Source organism: Meleagris gallopavo, chromosome 4, assembly GCF_905368555.1.
Source record: "Meleagris gallopavo chromosome 4, MGAL_WU_HG_1.1, whole genome shotgun sequence".
In the NCBI taxonomy this organism is placed as follows: domain Eukaryota; kingdom Metazoa; phylum Chordata; class Aves; order Galliformes; family Phasianidae; genus Meleagris; species Meleagris gallopavo.
In genome coordinates, this window is record NC_139407.1 from 28,006,826 (window position 1) to 28,032,399 (window position 25,574).

A 25,574-nucleotide genomic window follows, 5' to 3' on the forward strand; every position below is an offset into this window, starting at 1 on the left:
ATCCAATAAAACAAACACAGGCAGACTTACTGAAAGCACTAGTGCCTCACCTATGCTTTCATCTATCTTGAACTTACTCTGGCTGCCTGGTCTGGGGTCCAGTATGCCTTCAGCAGAAAAGAGCTACCTTTGGAAACGAATGCTTGAGAGAAGGATTCATGTGCCATAGCTAGTCTTTATGTCTCACTGCAACAAATCAAAACTGTTTTAGATTACACAGATTATGGTTCATTATGAAAACAAAGGGAGCCTCTAACTGAAATCCCATCTGTTGGTTTGCATTAAGCAATTCCCTTCCTCCTCCTTGGCGTCTCTCATTCCTAGGAATTCAAAGAAGCTGTCCTGGAACGTTTTTGTCCATTCACCACCCTTAGAAAAAGGCAAGATACAAACCTTCTTTGCGTGGATAAGCGCAGCAGGTATCTGCATAAAAGCTGACTGAGATATTTTTAATTTTTTTTAAACTGAGATAATAAATTCAGTGAGTTCCATGCTGCCACATGTCCTTTTCTCTTCCTGTTTTCTTTCTTCTAAATCTTCATAAATCTTTGAAATACAAAGAGACTATTATGATCAACAAGCCAGGCTGTTGGCACAGTAGAGATCTCACCCAGTGATTTGTGAATCAGGCTCCCCCATCTTCTGCTTGAGCTGTAACGTATCTTTCAGAAAAATGCCCAGTCAGTTTATAGCGGCTTTAGCTGATAAGAAATACATTGAATACCAAAGTAAACTCTTCCATGCTAAATTATTCACACTATTAAAAATATTAATTCTAACCAGAATTTATCTAGCATCAGCTTCCATCTATTGCATCTTGCTTGCCTTTTTCTGCTGAAGGGCTCACTGCTATAAGGATTCTTTTGCGGACTAGTCAAACAGACTGAGCTCCTTTGGTGTCTCACTGTAAAGCTTGTTTTTTAGACACTACTTTTAAATATATATATATGTATTTTAAATTCTTTTACATGCCCTGTCAAACTTTCTGACAATCTTTTTGAAGTACAGACACCACAAGGTACATGTTCCAGTACTGGTCTCCTTACAACTGCATGCATGGCAATTTCATCTTCCCACTTCTCCTTGTTATTCATCTCCTAATACTTGCGGAGATCATGTTTGCCCTTTGGAGCCGCTCTGTGGTGTTCAAATGCTTATCAATCACGAGAACAGTCTTGTTTCAGAGTGGCTGCTTGCTAGGCTGTGGTCTGACATAATGAGCACTTTTTGTATTCCTACACGGGCTTGTATTTGTCTGTGTTAAAGCACGATGTGCTCAAACAGTATACAGATCAGTCTGCACCACCGACAAGGTCCATGTCATTACTTAGCATTTCATCAATTTTTGCGCTGACTGCAAATTTGGCAAGCTTGGAGTTTATTTTCTTTCAGATCATCAAGAAGCGTGTTGAATGATATTGGAGTGATGAGGTTCTTATTGAACTTCCAGAAAAGCTTTAGTTGGGATGACAATTCTATGTTCACATTACCTTTTGAGAAGCAAGAGCTAATGCATTTTTTTCTATGTGTGCTGGGAGCTATGTTCTGTTTTCATAACCTTGATTTCTTTAAGGGTTGCCAGCAGCAATGTGCCAGTATCCCAGATCAAGTTGAAAAGCCAGCATGGGGTTCCTAAAGGTCCGTGTGTTATTTTTTTCTACAAACTTTTCGATATAAGGTATCTAATTCTGTAAAATGAAAAAAATATTGGTCTTAGTACTTGCTGTTATATCTTTCCTAATATCAGCACCAAAAGCACTTCTTTATCGCTCTTGAGTTATGAATACATCTATTTGCTTCCTTCCAAACACAGATTTGAGTGAGTTATGGGACAATTCTAGGGGGTTGATTTCATTCTTGATAACTGACTGTGTTTGATACATACACCTTATTGTTTTAAAAATATTGCTGCTGTTTAAAATGTTTAAAAAGCACAGTTCTTCTAATCTGATTGTCCATAGATTTGGGGAGAGTTGTTTTTTTTTTTTTGTTGTTGTTGTTTTTTTCTCATAATTGTAGAGTGTCACCAGGAAATGGACTTCTCAATTTACTGCCCACAGTTTGAATGGTTAAATTTTAATTTTTCTTCATTTTTGCTTGAAATATTTTCATCTATGGGATGCTGTTCTGGATAAATCCCCCAAATATAGATGTTACCAGTCAGAACTGTGATAATTTTGCTTTCCTGGTTAAATTGGTTCTTGGTTATTTGGTCATAGGCATCTTGATTAAAAAAAATAATAATAATAATTTATTATTATTATTATTTTTAGTTCTTGTTTGCTTTTATTCATGTTCAACTAACATTAAATATAGGAACAGGATCCTGTACGAAATTAGCCTGAGACAATCTTGCTGTAAAATTTTCTTATCATTCTTAGTGCAAAAATAGGCATCAATACGTTATTAGCTTTATCAGTCATGATATGAAACTTCCAGCATATACTTATCTGATAGTAATGCAATGAAAAAATTAGAGACAGGTTTAGGAGGTGCTTTTCTCCATTCCTCATTTGAGCTGGGGGTTATGCGCAGCACAACATCCTCTGTGCTAACACCTTCACCCAAAAGCAGATAGAGCCCATGTTCCCCTGCTTTGAAAACTGTTCTTCAGAAAGAATGAGCTCAGCAGCAGACTTCCTCTGTGACCCTGTGGTATTTTGCCCAGGTAGTTTCCTGCATCCCTTGCAAAACATTTTTGTAACCATACCTCTGCAGAGCGTTGCTGCAGGAGCATTTTTAAGTTGCTTTATTATGGAATAATAGGGGGCACAGAAGAACCAAAACTAAAAAAGTCTGGTTTCATTTTCCTCGTACTCCAGCAGTATACTTGGAGGACAGTGATAGCAGAATGCTTTTCTTGAGTAAGATTGACACAACAAGTTGATGGAAATATGCGACAATTTTATTCAGAGAAGACGAAGAAATTTCTGGATGTTAAGTATAAATAACTCCAGAAGAACAATGCTTGAAATAGGCACAGAAGGAAATGGATATTAAAGGTACAGGAAAAAGTGCTTGAAATGGATCCTTTGTTAGATAAAAATCCTCTTCTATTTAGAAAGTACTCTTAAATGTACTGTAACATAATTACATTGTAAATTAACTAATAATCTCCTAGAAACAATTTGATGAAAACTTTTCCATGGTGCTTTTTCAGCTCAGAGGAATCCTTCAGGGAATCTTGACATGTACAATGCAGAAATATTTGGTAGCTTAGCTTCGAGTTGATTGTTGTGCCTGCACCTCACTTTCCTGGAGCGTCCTCTGACCCTGGGCTCGAGTCCTGGGAACTCTCACCCTATAGATGGCCACATCCCAGTCTCATTTGCATCCCCTTTTCTGTCCCAGAGACTTCATCTTATCAGGGGGTTGAAAAAGCCTGTTTTTTTCTGACACAGTATTTGCAGGGGCATGGATTCATTTGTAGGGATGGAATCATTCATTGGCTATCTTGTTGAAAACTATCCTTTGCCACTAGCTCTGATATCTGTCTTGTTTTGTTGGGTAGTTACTTTCCTCTTTCATTGACAGAGAGATCAGCGAACAATTTAAGGTAGAGCTCTTGGAGGATGAGAATTTGAAGCACAATTAGTGAATATGTTTAGAGAAAAAGTCTTCTATCCATCATAGCCGGTTGCACTGTGTTTTTCCTAAACCAAGTTAGATTTTCTTCAACCATATTTTCATTGAACTTGTAAGCATTGTGCCTTCAAGTGTAATATCTGCATCTGTTCATTATCTGTGCTGCATGGTCATCCCTTTCTGTGCTACTGTAGCTCCTGTCTCTAATCTGCATGTATATCCTCCTCTCTTATTTTAGATTAAATGCCTTTTGTAGTGCAGTCCTGCTATGGTTCAGTTGTGTGCGAGTGTCTTGGCTTGTGGCAGAGCCCCGTGCTTTCCCACAGGATGAGACATAAATCATTATATCCAGAGCTGTGGGGGCTTTCATAAAACAGGGCCTCATAAACTCCACAAGTTCTAACTGGTGCTGCATTGCTTCTTACTGAGCACAGTGCCTCTGACTTGACTCATGCTTGGCAGTCATGGCAGTACTGCAGGACAGACATCACCTCCTTGCCTAGGGGCTCTTGGATTTTTTGTAGAGCTGTTCATCTCGCTCTTTTGGGAGCGGTTGATCTGTTCAGAGCAGTTTGGGAGTCTACAGGTAAGCATTATTTCAGTTTTCTCTGGCTCATCCTGAGGTGAGCACACTGTGTGTACAGGTACTGTACATACACATATGTATTTATGCAGTGCTTACAGACCAATATCCACACAGGATACATTAGGGAAAAAGTGTTTAACCACAGTATTTGCTGTGAGCAGGTGGGTGCAGTAGGAAACCCTATTAACTTAGGGTTTTGGTTTTGCTTCCTAGCAAGTGAACTATTTCGTGTAGATAACTCATTAGTTTTAATGTTTTGCTATCTTCCATTGAGGAAAATGTGTATCTGTGGGTAAAAATATGTGATTTCCCTGAAAATCTGTTTTTACTTGGAATATATTTCCACCTGGAGCAAGCATGTATGTTTCAGCTGTTTCCCCAGATTTAATTCTGTTTTGTATTTGTAAGATTGATGGAAGCAGATAAAGATGGCCACTACTCAGACAAATATGTACATTTCTTCAAAGTTTTTTTTTTTGATGCTAAAATATTTGGGTGAAACCCTTGGTCTTTGAAAGTCAGAAGGGAGTTAGGCTGCAGACTTGATTAAGTGAGACTTCGAGATTGAGAGGGCCATGGAGAATGGCTTGAAAAAGCCTGCTTGTTAATTCTCGTTAGTGTACCAGTAAAAAGGATCTTGGATCTCCTGCCTCTCTTACCTTCTGAGACAGAGCTAATAGATGTCATACTTTGGAAATCCCTATCCAGCAGCTGAGGACAGGTTGCCTTTGTAGATTAGTCACAGCACTTGCTGACAAGTACCCAATAGTTTCTAAAAGCCAGTGACCTTTTGGTGTGCTGAATAGGGGACCCCAAATTGCATCTTGCCATTTATGCTTTATAGTTTGCCTGTTATATATAAATCACATATTTATAGAAGTGTGCTTATGTATTTCTACATGTATGTGCATATTTTATATACATACATATATGAAACCTATGATGAACTATGATTCTGGAAGAAGGCAAGATCTCAAAACAGTCTTAGACTTTATAAAACTTTTACAGAGTTACGGCTAGTGGAAAAGAATTCTCTGTTGCTATTTATGGAAGAGGCTCTAAGGAGCTGTGAAGTCTAAAGCATGAAGAAAAATGTCATTTATTTAACAATCTACAGTTTATCAATATTACTTGCTGGAGATGGCTAGCCTTCAAGTTCTTGGTAATTTCTTGTAAAATTAACTCTCCAGGAGTCATTCATGACCTTCTGTGATGTGAAGTAATTGTTTAACTGTTCAATGTTTGAAACCCCAAATTTATGGGTATTTGAATGACAGTCTCTCTACTCACAGAGAAATTCTTCCCTTTAGATACCATCCTCACAGAGAAATTCTTCCCTTTAGATACCATCCCTTCTTTCCAGACAGCTCTTCAGATTTCACAAAGCTCTCCTTTCTGGGCAATACGAACTTAAAAATAGATTTACTGCACTGGTAAGTAAGTCCATAAACACCACAAAGTAGTCCTCACTCTGCTGTTCATCGTTTCTTTAATAATGCAGATATTTCTACAAGAGCTTTAACGTTCCCCTTCAGAGACTATTCAGGGAACTGTAAATCAAAATTAAACTTTAACTTTGAGATGTTACTTGGTAGGAGTATATTATTTGCAGGTCAGACTGTTTCAGCAAAACCCCAAATACATCCAATCCATCTGATTTGCCTCTGCCTGAAAAGGATTTCTGCCTGATGACTTCACTGGATCTGTTCCTGAATATGGGACTTGTTTTTTTTCTGTCGTTGCAATGGGATATAAATGAGAAGTAAGCTCTTTTGCACGCAGCCAACCTCCAGGACAGTTTTGAGAGCCTCCTTCTCCTTATCTCTATCCTGATCACTGAAAGTTATTTGCTCATGGAAGTTATTCCAGATTTAGATTATTTTAGTAGGGGTAAGAATTTCAGCTGGTATTTTAAATAGAAACAATAATAAAATAAGGTGTCAGATGAACTTTGGATTTAATAGGAAGCCTGAAAATGATAAACATACTCATTTTTCTTGAGAGGGTAAGCCCTTGGTACTCATTTATCTCACTGCCTTGAGATACTTTCCATGGTGGTTTATAAAAGTTTTTATCTCAGATTAAAAAATTAACCTTACTAATGGCTATAATAAAAAGCTACAGTGGAGTAATTTAAAATGAGGTGAATTTTGTTATTACTCAAATTCTACTGGCTTCACCACATTAATTTGTGCTGCATTAAATTTAGAGACTTCAAGGTTGTTTGGCAATGTCAAAGTCAAAGCTTCCCTCTTTTTTGGAGACAGCTAAGTGTCTATTGTAACAGCAGTAATTTTGAATTGAGTAAGTAGTAGATGGCCCTAATGTGGGTTATGACATGTGGATTTGGTATTTTTTTTTTCTTTCAAAAAAAGGGGCTGGTTACTGCTGCACAGAACTGAAAATTTCTTTTATTTAAGTTATTGAGTTCTCTAGTGTCTGAATGTTTAGCAGGATGTGAAAACCTGATATTTAACTGATGTCCCTGTTAGGCTGGAGGGTGAAAGTAGCATGAGAGTTGTTTATACATCTTCTGTACTTCAGTGCAGAACTTTAGGCACAGATTCTTACCCTACCATTTCACAGTTTTCTTAAATTTGAAAGTTAATTAACTCTAAGGAAGACTGTGCATTTAAAGAGCAATTTTATTGGAGTGCCTTCTTGTATGTGTCTTTTAATACAAATGAGACGATCCACTGCAAGGGAGGAGGTACTTGGGTACAGATTTTTCCCATTTATGAGGCCTGAATATTAATATACTTGCATTGGGCTATCCTCTTGAAGGCAGGATGTCTTTTGTCTGTTGTTCTCAACTTGTTGTTTCTACTTTAATTAAATTCAGTTAAGTGGCCTTTAACTCAGGCTGGGTCTGTGCTTCTGACCTCTGATTTGAAGGTAGGTTGTCACTTTTTTTGAACAGCACGTTAAATTCAACCTTGTTTCCTTCCTCCTAAAATGTTTTGATTCTTTTCTATGACCTTAGCTAACCTTTGGTGAGCTGATACATTCTATAGCCTGACAGGAATTTATTTTTATTTTTATTAATTTAAACGCTGGTTTAGTATCTTGATGAAACTGAGCTGACCTGCCTCATGAAAAGGCCCGGTGAACATCAGTTTGGGCAAAGTATCAGCAGCTGAAGCACAGTGTAGTTGCCATGTGGTGACTGTGATCTTGCTTTCCATCACCTAACCTCATTTCCTCATCATGCTTCATAATGATGCACAGCATTGCCAGCAATTTTCCTTTTTGAACATCCATCCTTTGTGGTCTTCTCATTCCTAGCCTGCTATTGAGATGTCACCCGCTTGCAAGTTCATCCACAGTTCTTTCCTCTTTCTGCTGATCTTCCACCATTCCTCTTTGTCCAAGATGTGCAAATTTTCCATTTTTGAGAAAAGCTTCTGCCCAAACTGAGGTGTGGGAAAGTAAAGGGGAGAAGCAGAGTATTTACCAGTTGAGCCCAGTAAAGAGAGGAGATAAGGACAGTCAGTGATATGAAGTATGAGCAGAAGTAACCCAGGATGTATCTTGTCTGGTGCTTAACTCTCAGGCTGCTGTCTGTGGGCATCCCATGGGTAGTAGAAATTCTGCCTGTCCTGGCTATTCTGACTCTTGGGGCACCTAGAAATACAGGCAGAGTTCCCATGAAAATGAAGGATACCTGCCTGGGGACAAAGGCTGTTTGGGCTTAGCCAAATTTTCATTGTGCTCCTGTCAATATCCATGGCTGCATCGCTCTGGAAGTTGGACTCTGTGTTTTTGGCAGCCCATGCAGAAATGTTTACTACACCTTTCTCCTGTGTCCCCTCTGCATCATGGGGGAGTATGCCGAATGTAAGCTTGCTGCCAAACACTTGCTGTAATTTCACTCATATAACCTGGGAGCAAATCTCTAGTGATGCCACGTGAATGTTACAGTAAAGGTAGATTAAGTAAATTATGGAACCATGAGATATTTGACCTGAAATGCCACATAGAATATACGGGAGTTGTTTTTTGCATGTGTTTTTTTTTTTTTCTTGTTTTTTTTATTTGTCTCTGCTGGATTGTTCTACACTACTGCGTTTCTCTTTCATTCGTTTTGTGTGCTGCATTCCACTGCTGAGGGTTTGCTTTTGCAGTTTGCAAGGGCTGTTCCTAGTTGATTGTTTGCAGAGTGGTGTGTTGGCACTACTTCTGATAAAGAAGCACAAAGGAAAGTTGTAAACTGTTCTTGATATCTTCTGTGAAATAAGAAAGCCCCAAGTAGCCTGGGGATATTTGATATGTAGATGGAAACACAGACTGAAGCTACATTCTTCACCTTCTGGGGATTATATCCAGTTCTCCCCTTCCTTTTTCTAGTAGGTATTCAAGTGCTTAATGGAGGATTTCAGGTAGTTTTCCCATTTTTAGAAACTGGACAGCAATCAACAAAGAGTGGGGGACTGTCAGGCTCCAGCCTTATACAGTCAGTGTCTCCAACCATTTGGCCATGCTGTCTGTACTCAGTCTTCCTTTCCTCCCTGGAGAAGCTGGAAATGGATGTTGGAAGCATTTGCTGTGATGAGTTGGCACCAGGCTTTGTCTGTAGGATGCACCTTTAACCCCTCTGCAGGCTGGGAGTGGAAGAAAGGCTGTCCTTACCCTATCCCTGTAGAAAAGATGCAGAACTCTTTGCTGTTTAATTTGTTGTCGCTGGACACAGAAAAAGTGAGAGAAAGAGAAGAGTATTTCTGTATTTGTATTCCAAGCACAAGTTTTCCAAGAACTTTGGACCAACCAGTATTTTTAAGCTTGTCAGAACTAAACTAATATTTGTGAGCATGAAAAGATTAGAGGAATGAACACAGTATTAATGGGAGAAATGTTTGTTGTCACTATCTCAACCTGAGTTTTTGTTTGCTACTAATGTTGTTCTTGAGATCAGAGGCCAGATGTAATTTGGATTAAGGAAGAGAAGAAATAGTGAGCTGTGTTTGCATGCTGCAAGTGAATGCAGTAATGCTGCTTTATGTCTTAATAGAAAAAGTGGCACCCTGATTTAGAAGAACATTTAAGAGTGTGCTTCTCTTTAGGGAGCAACAGTCATATAAGGCCTATTGACTTGAATGGGTTCAGTCTGTACCCATTCCAGAGGTAGGTTTATATATATTTATTTCTGCAGAATCAAGATGAATGGTGGGAATATTAAGTACTGTGAAATTACAGACACAGAGGCATTTCTCCAAACCAGTAGGAAACCTTTTCCCTTGGCATGCTGCGTTTGCCTTTGGGAGCAGTAAGTCAGGTGTTTTGCTAGGCAGACCAAATCCTGCACAGTGCTTGTAAAAATAATTATCTCTACATTTTCAGCTTTTTGTTTTGCAGAACTTAAATACACACTTAAATTTCACTCTGAAAATTCTGAGCCAGAAAAACATTTATTTGGGAAAAATGCATATAATACCTAATTAAAAACATCATCCCACCGTTTTCTTTTAAAAGTGACCTACTACCATCGTGCTTCCAAATGCAACATAGCTCAACAAGTCTTTGACAGCCAAGGGGACTCGTAATTTAAAGGCTATTTCAGCATTTTGATTAAACATACAGTGATAACTGCAAGCCCATGCCCTGCAGGCATGACAAGAGGCAATTATGTTCTGAGGTCAAAAGCAAGAGGGAAAGAAGCACAAGATTTTGATGACTTAATTCTCAAGCTCATGAAATTAGCAAAGACAAAGAAGTTCTAAATTGCCCAGATAAAATCCTGTGGCTCTCTGTGGCTGTTTCTTCTTCTGATCTGATTTTACCTTTTATAAGCTCTGGAGTGGAGTTTTCCAGTGAATGACCATACTTGCAAAGATCGAGTTGGCACATGTTTAAATGTTAAAAACAGTGTTTTTCAAAATTTTTAAGTTCAGCTGTCCTTATTTAGATATATATCTGCACATAGGATACTGCAGAAGGGCACCTGGTTTCCAAAGTAGTGGGCAGCCATCAGCTCTTCTTGACTTCCAGCCAACAATTAGGTCACTTATTTAGGAGATTAAATAAGGAGCTCAGTGAGAGACTGCAAAGATAGGGAGCTGCTCAAAGGAGAGAGAAGTGTATTAATGAACTAATATAATTGTGCTGTGTATTTCACAGATGGGCTTTTCTCTATCTTATTTCTTAGCAAGTAGCAAAAAATAATAATAATTTACTCCTCTCAGGAAAACCAGTAAAAATGATAAAGTAAGATTATTGTATAGGGGTACAGTGTTGACAAATGTGTTCATGAAGGAGATAAACAGCCAATCTCTAATGTCTTTTGGGAGTGTTTATTGCAGGTATTAGGATAGAAAAAAGCCATGTAGAGCAGCTCAACTGATGGAGGGTGGCAGGATGGAAAACACACACCATTGCTTTCTCCTATCATAATGTTTTGTGCTCTTCAGTTATTCCTAATTCCTGATCCAAACAGTTTGTCCAGGGTGTCGCATTTATTTTATGCCATAGGCCCAAGAAATAACTGTTGACTCCATGGTATCACAGTGAAGTGTCTGTAAGTGAAAGCTGTCCTTCTGATGGCAAGTGACTAGGTGACTGTAAGAACCAAAAGTAAGAACCAAAAGGGTGAATTCTAGTACAGAGTGAATTAATCCAGAAGTGTTTTTATCAGTTCAGGCATTCTTTAATGGAAAATAGAATGCAAGAAGTTGTTTGTTTTTTTGTTTTTTTGTTTTTTTTTTGTCACAAGGCCAGATTGGGTGGGGCCCTGGGCAGCCTGGTCTAGTATTAAATGTGGAAGTTGGTGGCCCTGCCTGTGGCAAGGGAGTTGGAGATTCATTATCCATGAGGTCCCTTCCAACCCTGGCCATTCTGTGATTCTATGAGATAGTTCATTGGGGATTGTTATTCATGCTTTTTCAGTAGATCAATGCCATAAAGTCTCATGTATATATAGAATATGCAAGAAATGTCCTCTCACATCTGGCGGAGAAACATGCCTAACAGCATTTATTAACCTCTGTACTTTCATATAAACTCTAAAATCCTCCACTTGGAGCCTGAAGTACTACATCTTTCTTATTGATAGATTTGCTGTGTGATTAGGATGCTGTCTTCATTCTCAGAAAAACTTCTGTTTTAATAAAACCATATTTCTAGTTGCAGCTTCTAATGTCCTATTTCCACAAAACATGAGAATTAAGATTAGCTGCGTATTTACAGGATTTCTGTTGACAAATACATCAGGTTTCGACAAGCTAATTCCCAGTCAGTTAATTTCTGTGACTTTTAAATAGGGTTTTCCTCAGGCATCATGTTTAGTGCTTACCTGCCTTGACAATATAGAACAGTTATAGCAAAAAATGCATAGGAATTCGCAGCAAAAATTTATTTTCTGAAGCATATGGGTCAGAGGTTTGAGTTTTGTTTCATATAGCAACAACTGCAAAAGTAAAACATTTTTAGCATCTATCTTTGCAGTTACTGTAGTCTGTAGACACATCCACAATCCAAACATTGAAGCAAGCGGCTGTTTTCCAACCTTTTCTTTTGCATAAAGTATAAATGACAGTTGTCCTACTGGAGAAAAGTATCCAAATTACCCAAGAAACTGACCAGAGTATAGCCCCAGACAGCTAATTTTGACTGCATAGACCTCATTTTGCCATTTTTTTGGCAATTAATGAGAGTCATCTAAGCACATGGCAGTAGGAGGGAGTGCACTTGGCTCCAGCATTCTGCCAAAAACTGCTAGAAACCACCTGTCTCCTATACTGCCAATCTGCCAGGTTTAGTACAGAAGACTCTTGAAAAAAGAGCTCTCTGCAGCCCTTTCCAAAACCAACATCACATCTGAAATTTTCTGGCCTGCGATGGACCTGTGAACACTGAAGCTAATAGAGGAAAATAAAACTTTTCGCTGTTGCCATCAAGCCTGATGTTTCACATAGCAGGGGGCTGCTAAGGATTTCTACAAACAGATCCTTTCCAGCAGACTTGAAACTTCATTGTGTTATTTGAATGTCTGGCTAAAATCTCTGGGCTTTGCTAACTTTGACTTTATTGGGCTTTTTTCTTTGTTCAAGTCTTGTCTATACCTCCGTGTCCTATTCTTCTTCCGTGCATCTCATAGCTATTTGGGAACATAAGGGCAAAGATGAGGTATTTCATCCTGGGGGCTTGTGCTTATTCTCTTGCCCTCTTTCTGAAACAAGAGAATCTGGTTGCATGAAGAGTTTACTGCATTGAACAGATGTATGGTGCAATAGGAGACTAGGGCAAAACTATTAGTCTAATCGCAGGGAAGAAGCACATCTTACATGATACAAACCCTAAAGCTATGGTAATTGGAGAAGCTATTATTGAAGAATAAATGTATGTCTGTCTCAGGAGTTTGGCAGTTAGTCCACAACCCTAGCACATCACTGGTTTATCCCTGCAAATTTACAGAAATGGAAATGTTTCTCTGTCCTGTAATGCATATCTAAATGAGACAATTGACAATAATAGAATGCTGTACAGAAGTTAATGTAATGTATTGGATTGCTGCCTGCAGACAGACAGACAGAGGCAGCCTTGATACTGCTGAGGGGTATACAGAGGAACATCAGTGTGCTCTTTTTCCGTGAGGAAATATGGAGTGTGTGCACCATGTGGAAGCTTTATGGAAAAAGACAGCTGCGCCTGGGAAGGATTTTTTCTTTTGGGAGTGTGTTGTGGTGTTTTTGTAATAGGGTTGAGGTGCAATTGAGTTGTTTGAGGATGTTTAGTGTTGGATGGCACCTGGGTCTGTTACAGTCAGGGTTATGCCTTCCCCTTGATTGTTCTGTGGCCTTTACATGAATACAGGTTTATATGTGATGCAGAGTTTTGTGATTGGAACAAGTGTAGTACGGTATCAAGCCAAAATAGCATATAGTCCCTACAGCTGGAAACCTTTGTAAGTTTTTCATTCTCAAGGAATTAGGAAGCATAGTTGGCTTTTGTTTCAGTTCGTGGCGAATACACTCGGCTGGAAAACAAATAGTTGGCTCCTAATGTCACTGTGGGTTTCCTGTGAGATCTTCTGAAGCCATGTAACCCTTCTATGGCCCAAACAAGAGCAACCACACGTAGCTACTTCACAATAGGTATTTGGCAGGTTCTTGTATTCATGTTAGGATGTTGGTGATCTTTAGATCAAAGAGACTGTGGAGATGGGAAGTATTATTTCTTCTTGTCATGCGAGTTTGCTTGCTAATTCTTTGGGCTTTGTTTTCAAGGTATCTCAAAGCATATTTCTTCTCTAATTAGCAACCTGTAGCCAACATTTCTTTTAAAACAAGTAAGATTTCTGAAGGCTGTTTGAATGAACTTCACAAGTGTGTGGCAGTCTCAAACATTCAGACAGATCCAAAGAAAAGCCAAGACTGAAACTTTAATCACCGAGTTTCACACGCACTGGCATTTCCATGAAAAATATCACTGCAGGGCTCAAACTTCAGGATGGTTGCCAGAACCCACAGGCCCGCCCCTGGCACACTGCAGACTGTGGTGAAAGACATTAGGCATGTGCTTTCTAAGGACTAGGGACAATGCAGATGTCATTACATGCAGTCACACTGAGCAGGTGGGATCCTGGTGCTTGGATGCCTCATTGGTGGAAAGTTTCTCCCGCCTGATCAGCTACAATGCAGGGCTGTAATTTTATGGATCAAAGTCACCTAGCTTTTCACGTGGAGAACAGAAGTAATAACAACACTGTAGTTGCTATTTACCTCCATCGATAGGGGATTTCTACAGCCCTTTACAAAAGGGATCATTTGCTGTTTTAGTGATGAGAAAATCAAGTAGCTGAGCAGAGAAGCAGTTTCTCCAGGTTTTGTTTCAGCAGGCCATATCTGAAGGATACCAAAGTAGATTTCAGTATGTGGCATATGGATAAAAACTGCTGCTAAAATCATTCTGCTTTTAATCCTTGTCTCACTGTGGAATAGTAAATGTTTACTATGTTTCTGTGTTAATCCTTGCAGCTTTCAGCCGTGCCCCGGTCCCCATGGCTGTGGTCCGAAGGGAACTGTCCTGTGAGAGTTACCCCATAGAGCTTCGCTGCCCGGGAACAGATGTTATCATGATTGAAAGTGCCAACTACGGGAGGACTGATGATAAAATCTGTGACTCTGATCCTGCTCAGATGGAGAATATCCGCTGTTATCTGCCAGATGCCTATAAGATTATGACTCAAAGGTATAGTATTTAATATTCTTTGTTTGCTAGCTGTTTTTTTGTTGTTTTTTTTTTTTTTTTAATCCGGTATGTACACATCAGTTTGTTTGTATGTTTGCGTGAGAAAATGCAGGTACTTAGTCTCTATGAATGTGCACAGAATTACAGCTGTCGTTGATAAACTGTGATTTAGCAGAGTGAGCTAGGATCACACAATATAAATAACATTTGCAATAAGTACTGCTAATCAGCTATCTTGATACCCTCTGAGTCTCAGTTTTACCTCTGCAATACCTAAATATCAATGTTCTTTATGTGAATATATAAATGAAGCCTTTCTGAAATGCACCCTCTTTCTTTGATGCTCTGCTTATACAGATAACCAGTAATCTCCGTTTGGCGATAAACACTGTGTTTTCTCAATAACATTTTTATTTTTCAAAGTACAAAGAAAAGTTCCTATCATTCTCCAAGTTGCCAGGCTTAGTGTCGGACAGGATCTGAATTCATAGTCAGGAACTCCTCCAGGATTGTTGCTTTTGCAGATGACTTGCTAACTTCCTGTACAATCACCACTGCTGTTAAGTGCTAACATTGCATCTGGAAATGGCAGCTGAGGTGCATTGCACGTGGGCAGGTTCTTGTACTGCAGAGCCAGGGCCAAACAGATTATTTCAACCTATAGGTATCCTCGTTCTGGAACGACTTTAAGTGTTGCTGAATTTTTCCAGATATTTTTTTGGCATAAGAATTGGCGTGGGAAGGATTTGTAAGTCACAGCTCTTGACATTTAATCACATTCAGTGTGTTTCTCTTAATATAACTACACATGAATAATTACTTGGTACATTTTACTATTAATTAAATAGTAATATAAATGAGTGTTTTAGGATATTAATAATAGTATCGACATAGGCAAAGTGTTGCTAATTGAAGGCATGGCAGTGGTGTTTGTATGGTGACCTAATGGCTAAAGCTGTACAGGATTTTAATGGAGTCTCTTGCTATTGTTTGCTGTAAGACTCTTTGCCCTAAAAATGGAGTTGTGTAAGCAGCAGAAAAGAAAGTGTAGATTTCATTTGTATTTGACATACTAATGGATATTTGTGAAGTCCCTTCAGAGTTGTTCCATGTCAAAGATTTGGATTCTGAGTTGCTGCAAAAGGCTCCTATAAGCAAGCTCTGCTTGGCACTTCTATAACTCGGACCTCCCTGCTTAGCTGCTTGAAGTCTTTTTTGTGGGGTTATGCTGGTTGCTTTTTCAAAATAAGTGTGAGGGTAACAACGTAACATCATCGAGTCCCTTGGATTCAGCATGGTTTTAGTGGAATTACTTTAATTCTCCTGTTCGAGTTGTTAGTGGCTTCAAGCAGAAACCCTTAATCCTCTTCGCATCGGCAGAATAAAACCATGTCATCCCCTTTGTGAGCCATTACAATGTATTAATATTTTTTTATATATGTGGTAGCATTCTCCAGATGCTACCTTCCTAGCCATGTGAAGAGCTCTGCAATCTCCTGGTCAGTTCCCAGGTGTAGCAAGACTACAATAAGCATTAGCCTCTTGGTCAGAGAGGGCACGTAATCATGTTGTGTGATGAAAATTCACTTTGGTTACTCAGCTTCTCATGCTGTCACTGCAGGCTTGAACTGCTTTGCAGAGAGTTAGCAGGGAAGTACTTCTCTAGGGCAAAGCATCTCTTTTCCCATCTGAGCAGAGAGGGATTACTATGGAGGATGGTCACTGAGAGGGGACGTTTCTTGTCAGGGAAATGGGAATCCCTGCTGACTGAATATTAAAATCCATATTTGATTCTGTGTGTCAGTGAGGAGCCTCAGGAAAGGGTGATAGCTCCTTTTGCTTAAGCTATTTGATGATCAGTTTTCATGAAGTGTGCAATCGTGTTATTAATTGGGTACTTCTGAGTTTCTTGAAAGTAAATATGACCTGATTCTAGTTAAAAGGCAGGTTAAAAAGGGGGAAAATACTCCACTTTGCATTTTTATGTCATTCTCCTTTCTCTTTTAATCTCCCTCAATTCAAAGAGTTGAATAAAAATTAAAAATAAAACTATTAAAATGAAATGCATTCTTAAGATGCAAACCAGCCTGCCGGTTCACAGCTCAGATGCTGCCTTATAGCTGAGCATCTGAAAACAGCAGCGTAAAAGGAAAATCCTGACAACCTAGGCATTGCGGCACTAACGATGGCATTTTCTTCTGAAAGCCTCTACCTGCACAATTAATCAGTTCAGCACTATTTGGGCGGTTTTGCAGATGAATGCAGGTTTTATTACAATAAGCTTGTCTTTGCTTATGCCGTGGAGTGGTGGAAGCAGCTACTCGTGGCAGTGTAACCTGCATAGTAATCGGAGCTGTCTGCGTACAGAAAGAAAGACTGTATGCACAATGCTTGCTTATTATGCATTGATTAATTTTCACATTCATAAATACAGTCTCCTTGTAGTCTTTATAATAAGTTGTCTAACTGCTAGCAGTTTTTGATCAGCAACACTGTACAGCCAACTTATATGCATTATGGCATGGCTGCGGTGAGGGGGAGACTGAAAGGTGGGGAGAGAAGCATGTCAGAGAGACAGAGATGTTAGTATGTGAGCCAAGGCTGTGAGTGGGCAGATTTATGGCAGATATTAGTGACTGCTCCCCCAAGGACCACCCCCTCCTCCCAAAATTGAGCTGGCATGCTCCTTTCTTCTGTATGTTTATTTAAATTAATTTTGCAGACGAATACACGGGGTTATTTTGAAAGGGGAAAGTATAAATCTGATGGTGTGTTTGTGGAGCCCCCTGAATGGTTAGGACACAAGGAGTTTTCACTGCAAGTGTTGCCCTGAAAAATCTCTAAAATTTTCAGAACATTGCTGTAAGTAAAGAAAGTTTAAATAGCTTGTTTTATAGGAAATTAAATCTTTGTAGCCTATTTTGTTTTCAAACTTGCTGGCTCTTCCTTCCAGCATTAGAGCAGCAGCTGCCCATAAGAGCTCAGAAAGAGTGCTTTATGGATTGAAGATTTTTCTAATATAATTAGGGAAAAATGTACTTCATAGCATGTTTACTTTGGAGAAATGTCTTTTTGAGGGGTGCAACAAACAATTAAATTTTAACCCTACCCACTGTAAGCTGAGTGTACTGTCCTGTGGGAGACTTCACCATGCCTGCCCTTGAGCAACCATGCCACAAAGTTAACATATCATCCATTTAAGCACCCTGAGTCCTCCTCATACAATAGGGAAAAGCAAACTCCTATTCCCATGAGAATTGTCTTTGTGTTTATAAATGTTAACACTGCCGTCTGCTCTGTTTAAACAACAACAACAACAAAAACCCAAAAAAAACCCATACGAATGCTGTGTATCTCTTTGTGCACGCTGGTGGTTTCATGTGGTTGGTGGAAGTGATCACCTGCTAGCACACAAGTAGAAGGTGTCTACTCAGGCAAGGGATTTAAGCATTCATTTGCCTCCTTCATTCAGACATGCATGCCAGCATGTGCTCCTTTTTAGGCACATGCTAGAGTATTTTGTTGAACAGAGATCTGCCTGTGTACTTTCTGGGTTAAAGCCGATGGAACAAAGATGATGGATGGATCAGGCTTGCATGTATGTTTGCAGAAGCACACACTGTTGGTACCACCTTTGTTTTTAACTTTATCATTTGAAACAGACCATTTTACTGAGCTTATTATCCTTTCCTGTAGGTTTTAGCCTTGAATGTTGGAATGAGGAAGACAGTCTGAATATACATGCAGACATATGCGCACACAAAACAACGGCAGTTTTTGCCTTAAAGACTAGATAAAGGCTTTCTTTTGCTTTCCAGATACTGGGAGTAAAAGAATCCTTCTCTACCCCAGCAATTATCTGTTGGTCTTAAGTTGGAGGAAGGAGAGGAAAGAGGGAATAATGAGACAAAATCAGCAGGCGTAACGGAACAGTTGGGAGAAATGTTCACAGGTCTTAACATCTGCTCTCAAAATCAAAGCAAAATTCCTTCTGACTTTTCAAAAATGTGAAGGTAGAAAATATGGAAAGCTCTTGCTGGGAAGCTCTCTCATATCTCTTGGAAACTCAGTTCTGTATGCAATGGGGATCGCTTGCCCAAGTCTTTGCCCAATTTGCACAGGTCCTGCCTTTTGTCCAAGCAGAGTGCTGCAGAACTCTTCTATGCCAATGCTGGCACTTCATGCTTAGAGATGCTGACTGAAAACTGCTTGGCTCCTCTTCCCTCTTCTCTCCTGAAGGAAGCACTGGACTCATTTTGCCTTCCACCAATGTACTCTGATGTGGAGCAGTATCTTGGGATAGCATTTTGCTCATCTCCTCTGGTGGCTGAGCAGAAGAGAGAATTTCTTGTAGCTGGGCTGCAGTTGGGTACTCAGACTAGTTTCTTTTAGGTTCAGGTCTGCTCTGCGTGGTTGGTCCCTGGGGTTTTGGTGTTGGCATCAATGAAGAAGCCTGTAAGTCAAGACCTTAAAAAAAAAGAATAAAATTAAAAAAATATATATATAAGTTATATTAAGAACATAAGAGTGTTGTTAGACTCCGTCCAATGGCCTGGTTCTTGTATGTAATTTTGAATGTAAGGAGGGACATTAATAATTTCCCTGATAGCTGGAAGAATGCTGGCAGGCACTTTGTACAGGGTGGAGCAGAGGAAGGAAACTATGAAACAGCTTGCATCGTGTTGCAAAGATTTTTCTTCTCCTGAAGGGCTGTGTTTTGTTAATGTTTTTGGTTGATGACCTGAAAAATGCAGGAGTCTGAAACGAGTGTCATTATTATTGTAATAATATTGCATCTCATAGCATGCTGTTATTGACGCTGTCAGCACCTGTGATTTCCAAGACATCTCAAATGCTAGTGAGATCTGTTCTTGTGTCAGGAAATAAAGAGGCTGGGTTATCTGTATTTTACAGATAGGGTAATTCACGTTAATCATTCTTAAAGTGTCTGCTGGTTTTGATCATACCAATTTGGGGTTGTTCTCCTGGAATCTTTTATGTAAAGTAGCTTGTTCTGTTGAATGCGGAGAAGATATGTGAAAGAGAAGAGCTGCAGACCTGGAGGTTCTGCCTTCTGCTGTAATTACAAGGCCATAGGCAGGACTGAGCAAACAGCCTTCATTTGAATTGTAGCACACTTGTGTCATGCCCTGAAAAATTAAGGGCATATTTCTCAGAAAACAACACCCTGCTTAGACATTGTCGTCACCTCTGAATCAGATACCAAGCGCCCCATTTGATGGGAACCCCTCCGCTTTCCCCTGCATCCTGAGTACATTTTGTGAAGACTGCCAAGATACTACTCATTTTTCTAAATTTGGTATCACGCAGATGGCTTGGGAAGTGCATTTCTGAAGAACTGAGATGCTGCAGTGGGAAGCTAGGCTTTTCTTTCTGGGAAACACAAGTCTGGCGCTTTGAGATCACGATATGAAAAGCACTAATATGGAGAAATATTAATGTTTCGGCTAAACAGTGGCTCCTGTAACCAGCAGAAATGAGCAGGGAATACTGAAGCTCACATTCCCCGGATGATTCTGCTTTAAATCCTAGAAAACAAACCTTGGTTAAGCAATCTATTTTCTTGCTGTGCAGAAAGATAGATTAAAACGAAGCAAAGTCTACTAATCTCATCTGCACCATGACCCTGCGACAAGGGCACGTACACCATTACTAAGAGGGAAAAAAAAAAAAAAATCAAGTGCTAGTGGAACAGTGTGCACTGAACTGTTGAATCACTCTAAAAAAGATCGCTACTTCCCAGTCTGTACAGTCTTAATTTATCCTACCTCTTCCTTTCCTGAAAATGCTGTCAGACCAAGCAGGAGTAAATTCTGAAAACGACAGCCCCCTGGAATTGCCCTGGTACCCCTTTAAATCAGGGTTTGTCAGCCCCAGCATCTTGGCTGATTACAGCTGCCATGGAAACAGATGAGGAGAAGGTAGTAGTTTCTGAAGGTAATAAGGTTCCAAACTGTGGAAGGCTCTGTAGATCAAAAGTTAATGCTCTTGGCTTCCCCAGATACCAATTGGTAGCCATGGCCAGCTATAAAACACCCTACTTAAAAAATAAAAAAAAAAAAGTAGATGGTTGTGTTCTGCAGCAGCTGCTGGGTTTTGGTCACTGTTAAGACCAAATATGCTCCCATTTGGGGAAATCCAGGCTCAGGCTGAGAAAACAGCAGGTGGCTGGCAGTCTCTGTGGCCAAAAAAAGGCCTCTTTGAGGTGTGCAAGTTGGAAGGAAAGCTCTGGATTGGTTTTGCTTCCTCCTTCTGTTGTCGTTCTGTGGTTTATTCTACATAGAACTCAGCTTGCTGGCTCTCCCCTGACCCAGACATCCCCAAGCCCTGGGCATGTGTGTGGAGTGGGTGGTGGGCTGTAGGTGTTCTCCCTCTGCAGTCTCTTCTAAAAAGGTTTTGTGTGTACCTATTTCTGGCAGCGCTGGCCAGAAGCCACTTTTCTCTGCGGAAACTTATCAGTTGCTTCCTTCTGGAAGCTGGAAGAATTTGTTATTGCTGTCTTGTAAGACTGTTTCAGTTTGCCAGCTTTTTTATTTTCTGATTGTTCCCCCCACCTTCCGCTGGTCTTAGCAACAAATAGCAGGCATGGGATGATCTCTTGGATAAGTCATGTTGTGAAGTGGCCGCAGAACTGCTACATGCATGAGGTGCTGGAAGCCATGCAAGGAAATCTGTGGTAGTTATTCCATCCATTACCTTGCTGGTTTGAGAATGGCCAGCTCCAGCCTGTCAGAGAGGAGGGACTGGTTATCTCCTGGCATCTGCGGGTACCTTTTACCAGTGGGAGAAGACCTATATGAAATGTACTCCTGTCATCTGTTTTTTCTAAACATTTGAGGCTTGTTCAGAACAGCTACTAATTTGCACCCAAGGAGGAACTGTTGAGCAGAGATGGAGATGTTGCTGACAGTGGAGTCTGCCAGTTGAAACGTGTATTGCATTCATTACCATGTTGCAGGAGGTGGGTACGAGCACACAGAAAACCTTCTCGTCATTGCAAGGAGGGCGATGCAATATGCTGCTGCTTTAGGCCCTCACATATTCTTTGCTATTGCTAAAACAAATTTTGTATTCCATGAAATAGATTTTGTACCGTTCTCTGAGATGCCCAGAGTGCAAAATCTGAATTCGGGTGTTTGCATCCTGACTGTGGCACCTGCTGCACGTTCCCTAAGTCACTGAGATGATGAGCATTGAGATGTTCTGCTCAGCGTTCTGTTCAGCCTTCCTCAGTGTGATGGCCTTCTGAGGCTGTCACAGGGCTTGGTCTTCAAATGCTTGATCTTTTTATCAGAAAGATTAAATAGATTTAGAGCATTGCGCAACATTGTGTAAGGTTTATTCAGGCAAAATGAACTTACACTTTCTTAAAATAACAAAGAAATGATTTTGAGTAGAAAAATGTATGAGTGTTCCTTTTCCATTTAGTCTTCTGGCTAGAAATAATGGCTAAATGGCTGTGAGGTAAGATGACTTTCAAGTAATGCACCTACATCAATGTCAGATTTTGATTTGCTTGGTGATATGGTTGTTGTTTTGGTTTTGGTGGTTTCTTTTTTTGGTGGGGTAGGGGGGCTGTGTGCGTTGGGGGATGAAGGGGTTGTGTTTTATTATTATTATTATTATTTTGGTACAAAAGAGCTCAGTGAGTTTATTCTGGAGGTCAAAATTGAGTTTATACAGAACGGATTGCAGTTCAGTCAGGATTCAGCTTTTATTCGGTAGATGTCTTGACTGCATCATGTATTGACTGTTCGTAGCTTTAACTCTCTATCCCATTCTCAAATGTGTGAAACCAGTAATACCTCACCCCCTATATGTATATGCCTGGGATTTCTTGACTTCTGCAGGACTACAGATGCTTTCTGCAGACCTCATTCTCATCTTCACACACCAGCAGTTTGGCAGCCACCATGTGGCTTTACATCTTGTATGATCACTCTGCTGATCCCAAATGCTTGTGCAGCTTCAGCGTGTTTGCCTGGGCTTCCAGGTGCTGCATGATGATGAGAAACCACACAGGCAAAAGATGGGTGTTAAGAAGAGATCCCTCGCTTGCTGGTGTCAGAAATATGGTCTGGTCCCTGAATCACCAGTTCAGCGTGGCTCTGAAATTTAAGTGTGAGTTTTGCTAGTGGGATGAACTGAAGTTTATTTCAATCTCTTTGGGGAAAAGAGGGAATGAAAGGCTTTTATTGGAAGCAGTGACCCAAGAAAAGGTTTTGCTGCCTTTATGATTCAGGAGAAGGATTTTTATGTATCAGTAAGCAGAGCGTATGAGGTGCCACGCCACATCTGTGATGGAAAAGAAGGGCAGGCTGTGGGATTTATGATTGGAGCCATCTTCGATGCATTATGCATAAGATAATGCATTGGTGTCAGTTATATACAGTAGAAGCCTTAATTCAGCTGGAGTCCTGCTGACATCGTAAACTAGGAGACAGCACGTAGTTTATGGGCAGTAGTAGAGCCTCTGGACTGAATTACGGCCACAGCATTCAGTCTGTTACCAAGTGTTGCAGTTGGTAGTAGGCAGTATATTACGTGCTTTTACTCAGAGTAGGACTGGTGACAAAGAAGGAAGAACTTTATTGCGGAGACACAGTGAGGAATGGAAGATGGAGTTATGGGCTAGAGAAATGTACAGAGCTATAAAACTAATGCGAGGGTAGAAGGGGGGGGGATTTGGAGCTGGCTGGAAGCAAGTATGCCAGAATGGAAAGTTTTCCCCTGCGGTTGCTGCTCTGTCCTGCTGCCCTATCCTGCAAAGCCAAGTTCTGCTTTCTTGGGGCAGGATGCTGTATTGCTTTGTGGGCAAGGCAGGTGTTTGCCACCCACAAGCCTCCTTTAATCCCGATCCCTTGTCACTAGACAGGAGCTCTAACCCCAATGCCCAAGACCTTTTCATCTTCTGTCTAGGTTTTCTTTGTTAGCATTAACTCTAATTGCTGGATATTCTTGATGTCTATATAAATGTCCAGACCTTTTCTGAATCTCATTAAATCTTTGGTCTTAACTTCCCGAAGCTCAAAGTCCAGCAGGCTAACAACTGATTGTGTGAAAAAAAGATTGCTTTTTGTCAGATTTTAATATCATCATCGTCCCCCTCATGTCATGTCCTCGTGCCTGTGAAGGCAGAGGGATCCAAGCCAACTTTTTATTTTCCATTCATTAGCTTATGTATTTGTCACACTGCTTCTAATGTATCAGTTCTCCAAAGGAGAAAGTTGTGATCTCTCACATCCTTCTTCTTATAGGAGCTGTTCAGAGTTTTGTTAGAGTATGTGAAGGTTGCCGTTGTTTATCTCTGAATGCCCTTTAAGTCTTCAATGCCAAGTGTGAGACAAGATGAGCTGTACCGTACACAGTGTTCCAGTTCAGGCTGCATCATCCACCTATGTAAAGGCAAAATGTTATTTTTATTATCTGTGCTCTTTTTACTTATTTTCCCCTGTGATGCATACTCAAATGATGATGGTTTTCTTTATTTTAATTGCAACTTAAAGGACAGAGGGAGGGGCCTCTTTGGAAGGTCTGCTTCCTCTCTCCCTTTCCCCAGGTGGCTTTGAATTACACAGAATGTCCCATTTGACTCCGTATTACAAATCCCAGAAATAAAATTACATCTCTCCCCAAAATGCTTGTTCTGGCCCTAACAAATGGTTAGCTTTTTGGTCGCTTGGAACAGATTGTTTCAATTAAGCCGTGACAGTGGTGCCAAGCTAGCACTGATAAGTGAGAAGGGGAACCAACCAACCGAAACAAAACAAACACCTCTAGACCTCAGTTCAAATACTGGAGTAAAATATAAAAGCAACCATTAGATTGGTTAGTATAGGGAAACCAGTGCTTGCTGCAGGTGTTTGGAGTCTGAGCTATGCAGATAAAAGCACTGTGCTGCTGGCAGGGATGTTGGTGGACTGGGAAGCCCACTCAAGCTAATCCAAGGAGCAATCTTCCCGTGGTTGGTTGTACAAAAGCAAGTGCTGGACTTCTCTCTGCTGGTATTTGCAGGAGCAGGGGAGAAATATTCTGAGATCGCTATGAAAAACATCTGTGTCACAAGTTCTCCTTGTCACCCTTCTCAATTACTGACAAGATTGCAGACAGCTGAACACAGGCATCTAATATTCAAGACACCTCAACAGAAATACCCAGAAACCCCAACTATGTATACACAAAGAATATAGGTCACCTTCAACGCAGTAGATTAGACTGAGCTCTGGAAAATCGATTTCAGTTGATTAGCTGTAGTTGTAGCCAGATGCAAAGAGTTAAAGACAGGCACCTAACATTGAAAACTAATGCTGGTTGTGTCGGATTGGAATCCAGCAAACAGCTGGGTGCTTGTGTAAAGCCGTGTGTACGAGGAGCTGTCTGAAGTCAGTACAGAGGTAGAAGAGTTCCCTGCAAGCTCTGCAAACTTAATTTTCATTGTCTAGTGACATCCAAGCAGCAATGGTACCTGAAGGCTGAGGAGACCTAGGAGTGATCAGGCAGCCACTAATTTCTTCACGAATTTTGTGAGCAGCTTTGCAGGCCCTGGGTGGACTGCATCCTGCTGTTAGCTTTTTCCTCTTTTTCAGTCTCTGCAGCCTTCTATACCCAGCAATGGCTGAAGTGAAACTGAAGCCCATGTGTGCCTCTAAGATGTATTTTCTCAGGAGCCTTGTAGTAGGAGAACCTTTGGGAGGATGCATGTGTTTGAGCTGGTGTTAGGAATAGGAAGTGAACTCTTTTTTGTCTTAACAGTCTTTCTCAGTAGCTTATGTTTTAGGAGTTAAACCACATTAAAGCACCCATTGCAGCCAGGAGCCTGACTCCCACTGAACTGGCATGAGTCCCGGCTTCTCGCTGTCCAGAAATTTCTTTTGGAAATGGAAGTTCACTCTTAAGTGGCTCTACTGCCTTTTAATATTTCACTCATGATCTAATTTGGATCTTAAGTACACCAATTTGGAAACAGCCTGCCTGACGTCAAGCTCTGAGTTGTTAAACTCGTATGGTTTAATAAGATTAGCCTGCTGCAATTCTGATACAGTCTTCGGTGAAATCTCATTCAAATTAAGAATCAGTCAGAGGAGAAGCAGCCTCAAGCATAAAGCGGGAGTGAGGTGGTGCCAAAAATCAGGGCTCCGAGAGGCTCCGTCTTCTCACCCTTCGGTGAGAGCAGAATCCTTTAATTGCCAAATTAATGCAC

General features: G+C 40.4%; 1 protein-coding gene across 7 annotated transcripts in view; it reads left to right on the forward strand.

Annotated features, from left to right (window-relative positions):
* ADGRL3 (adhesion G protein-coupled receptor L3) overlaps positions 1-25,574 on the forward strand; it is a 490,337-nt gene that overhangs the window by 212,295 nt on the left and 252,468 nt on the right. For all 7 annotated transcript variants that reach the window (XM_085222627.1, XM_085222629.1, XM_085222628.1 and 4 more), the window contains exon 4: positions 14,140-14,353. In XM_085222627.1, the coding sequence (XP_085078753.1) occupies positions 14,140-14,353 (214 nt within the window). The remainder of the gene's footprint in view (positions 1-14,139; positions 14,354-25,574) is intronic.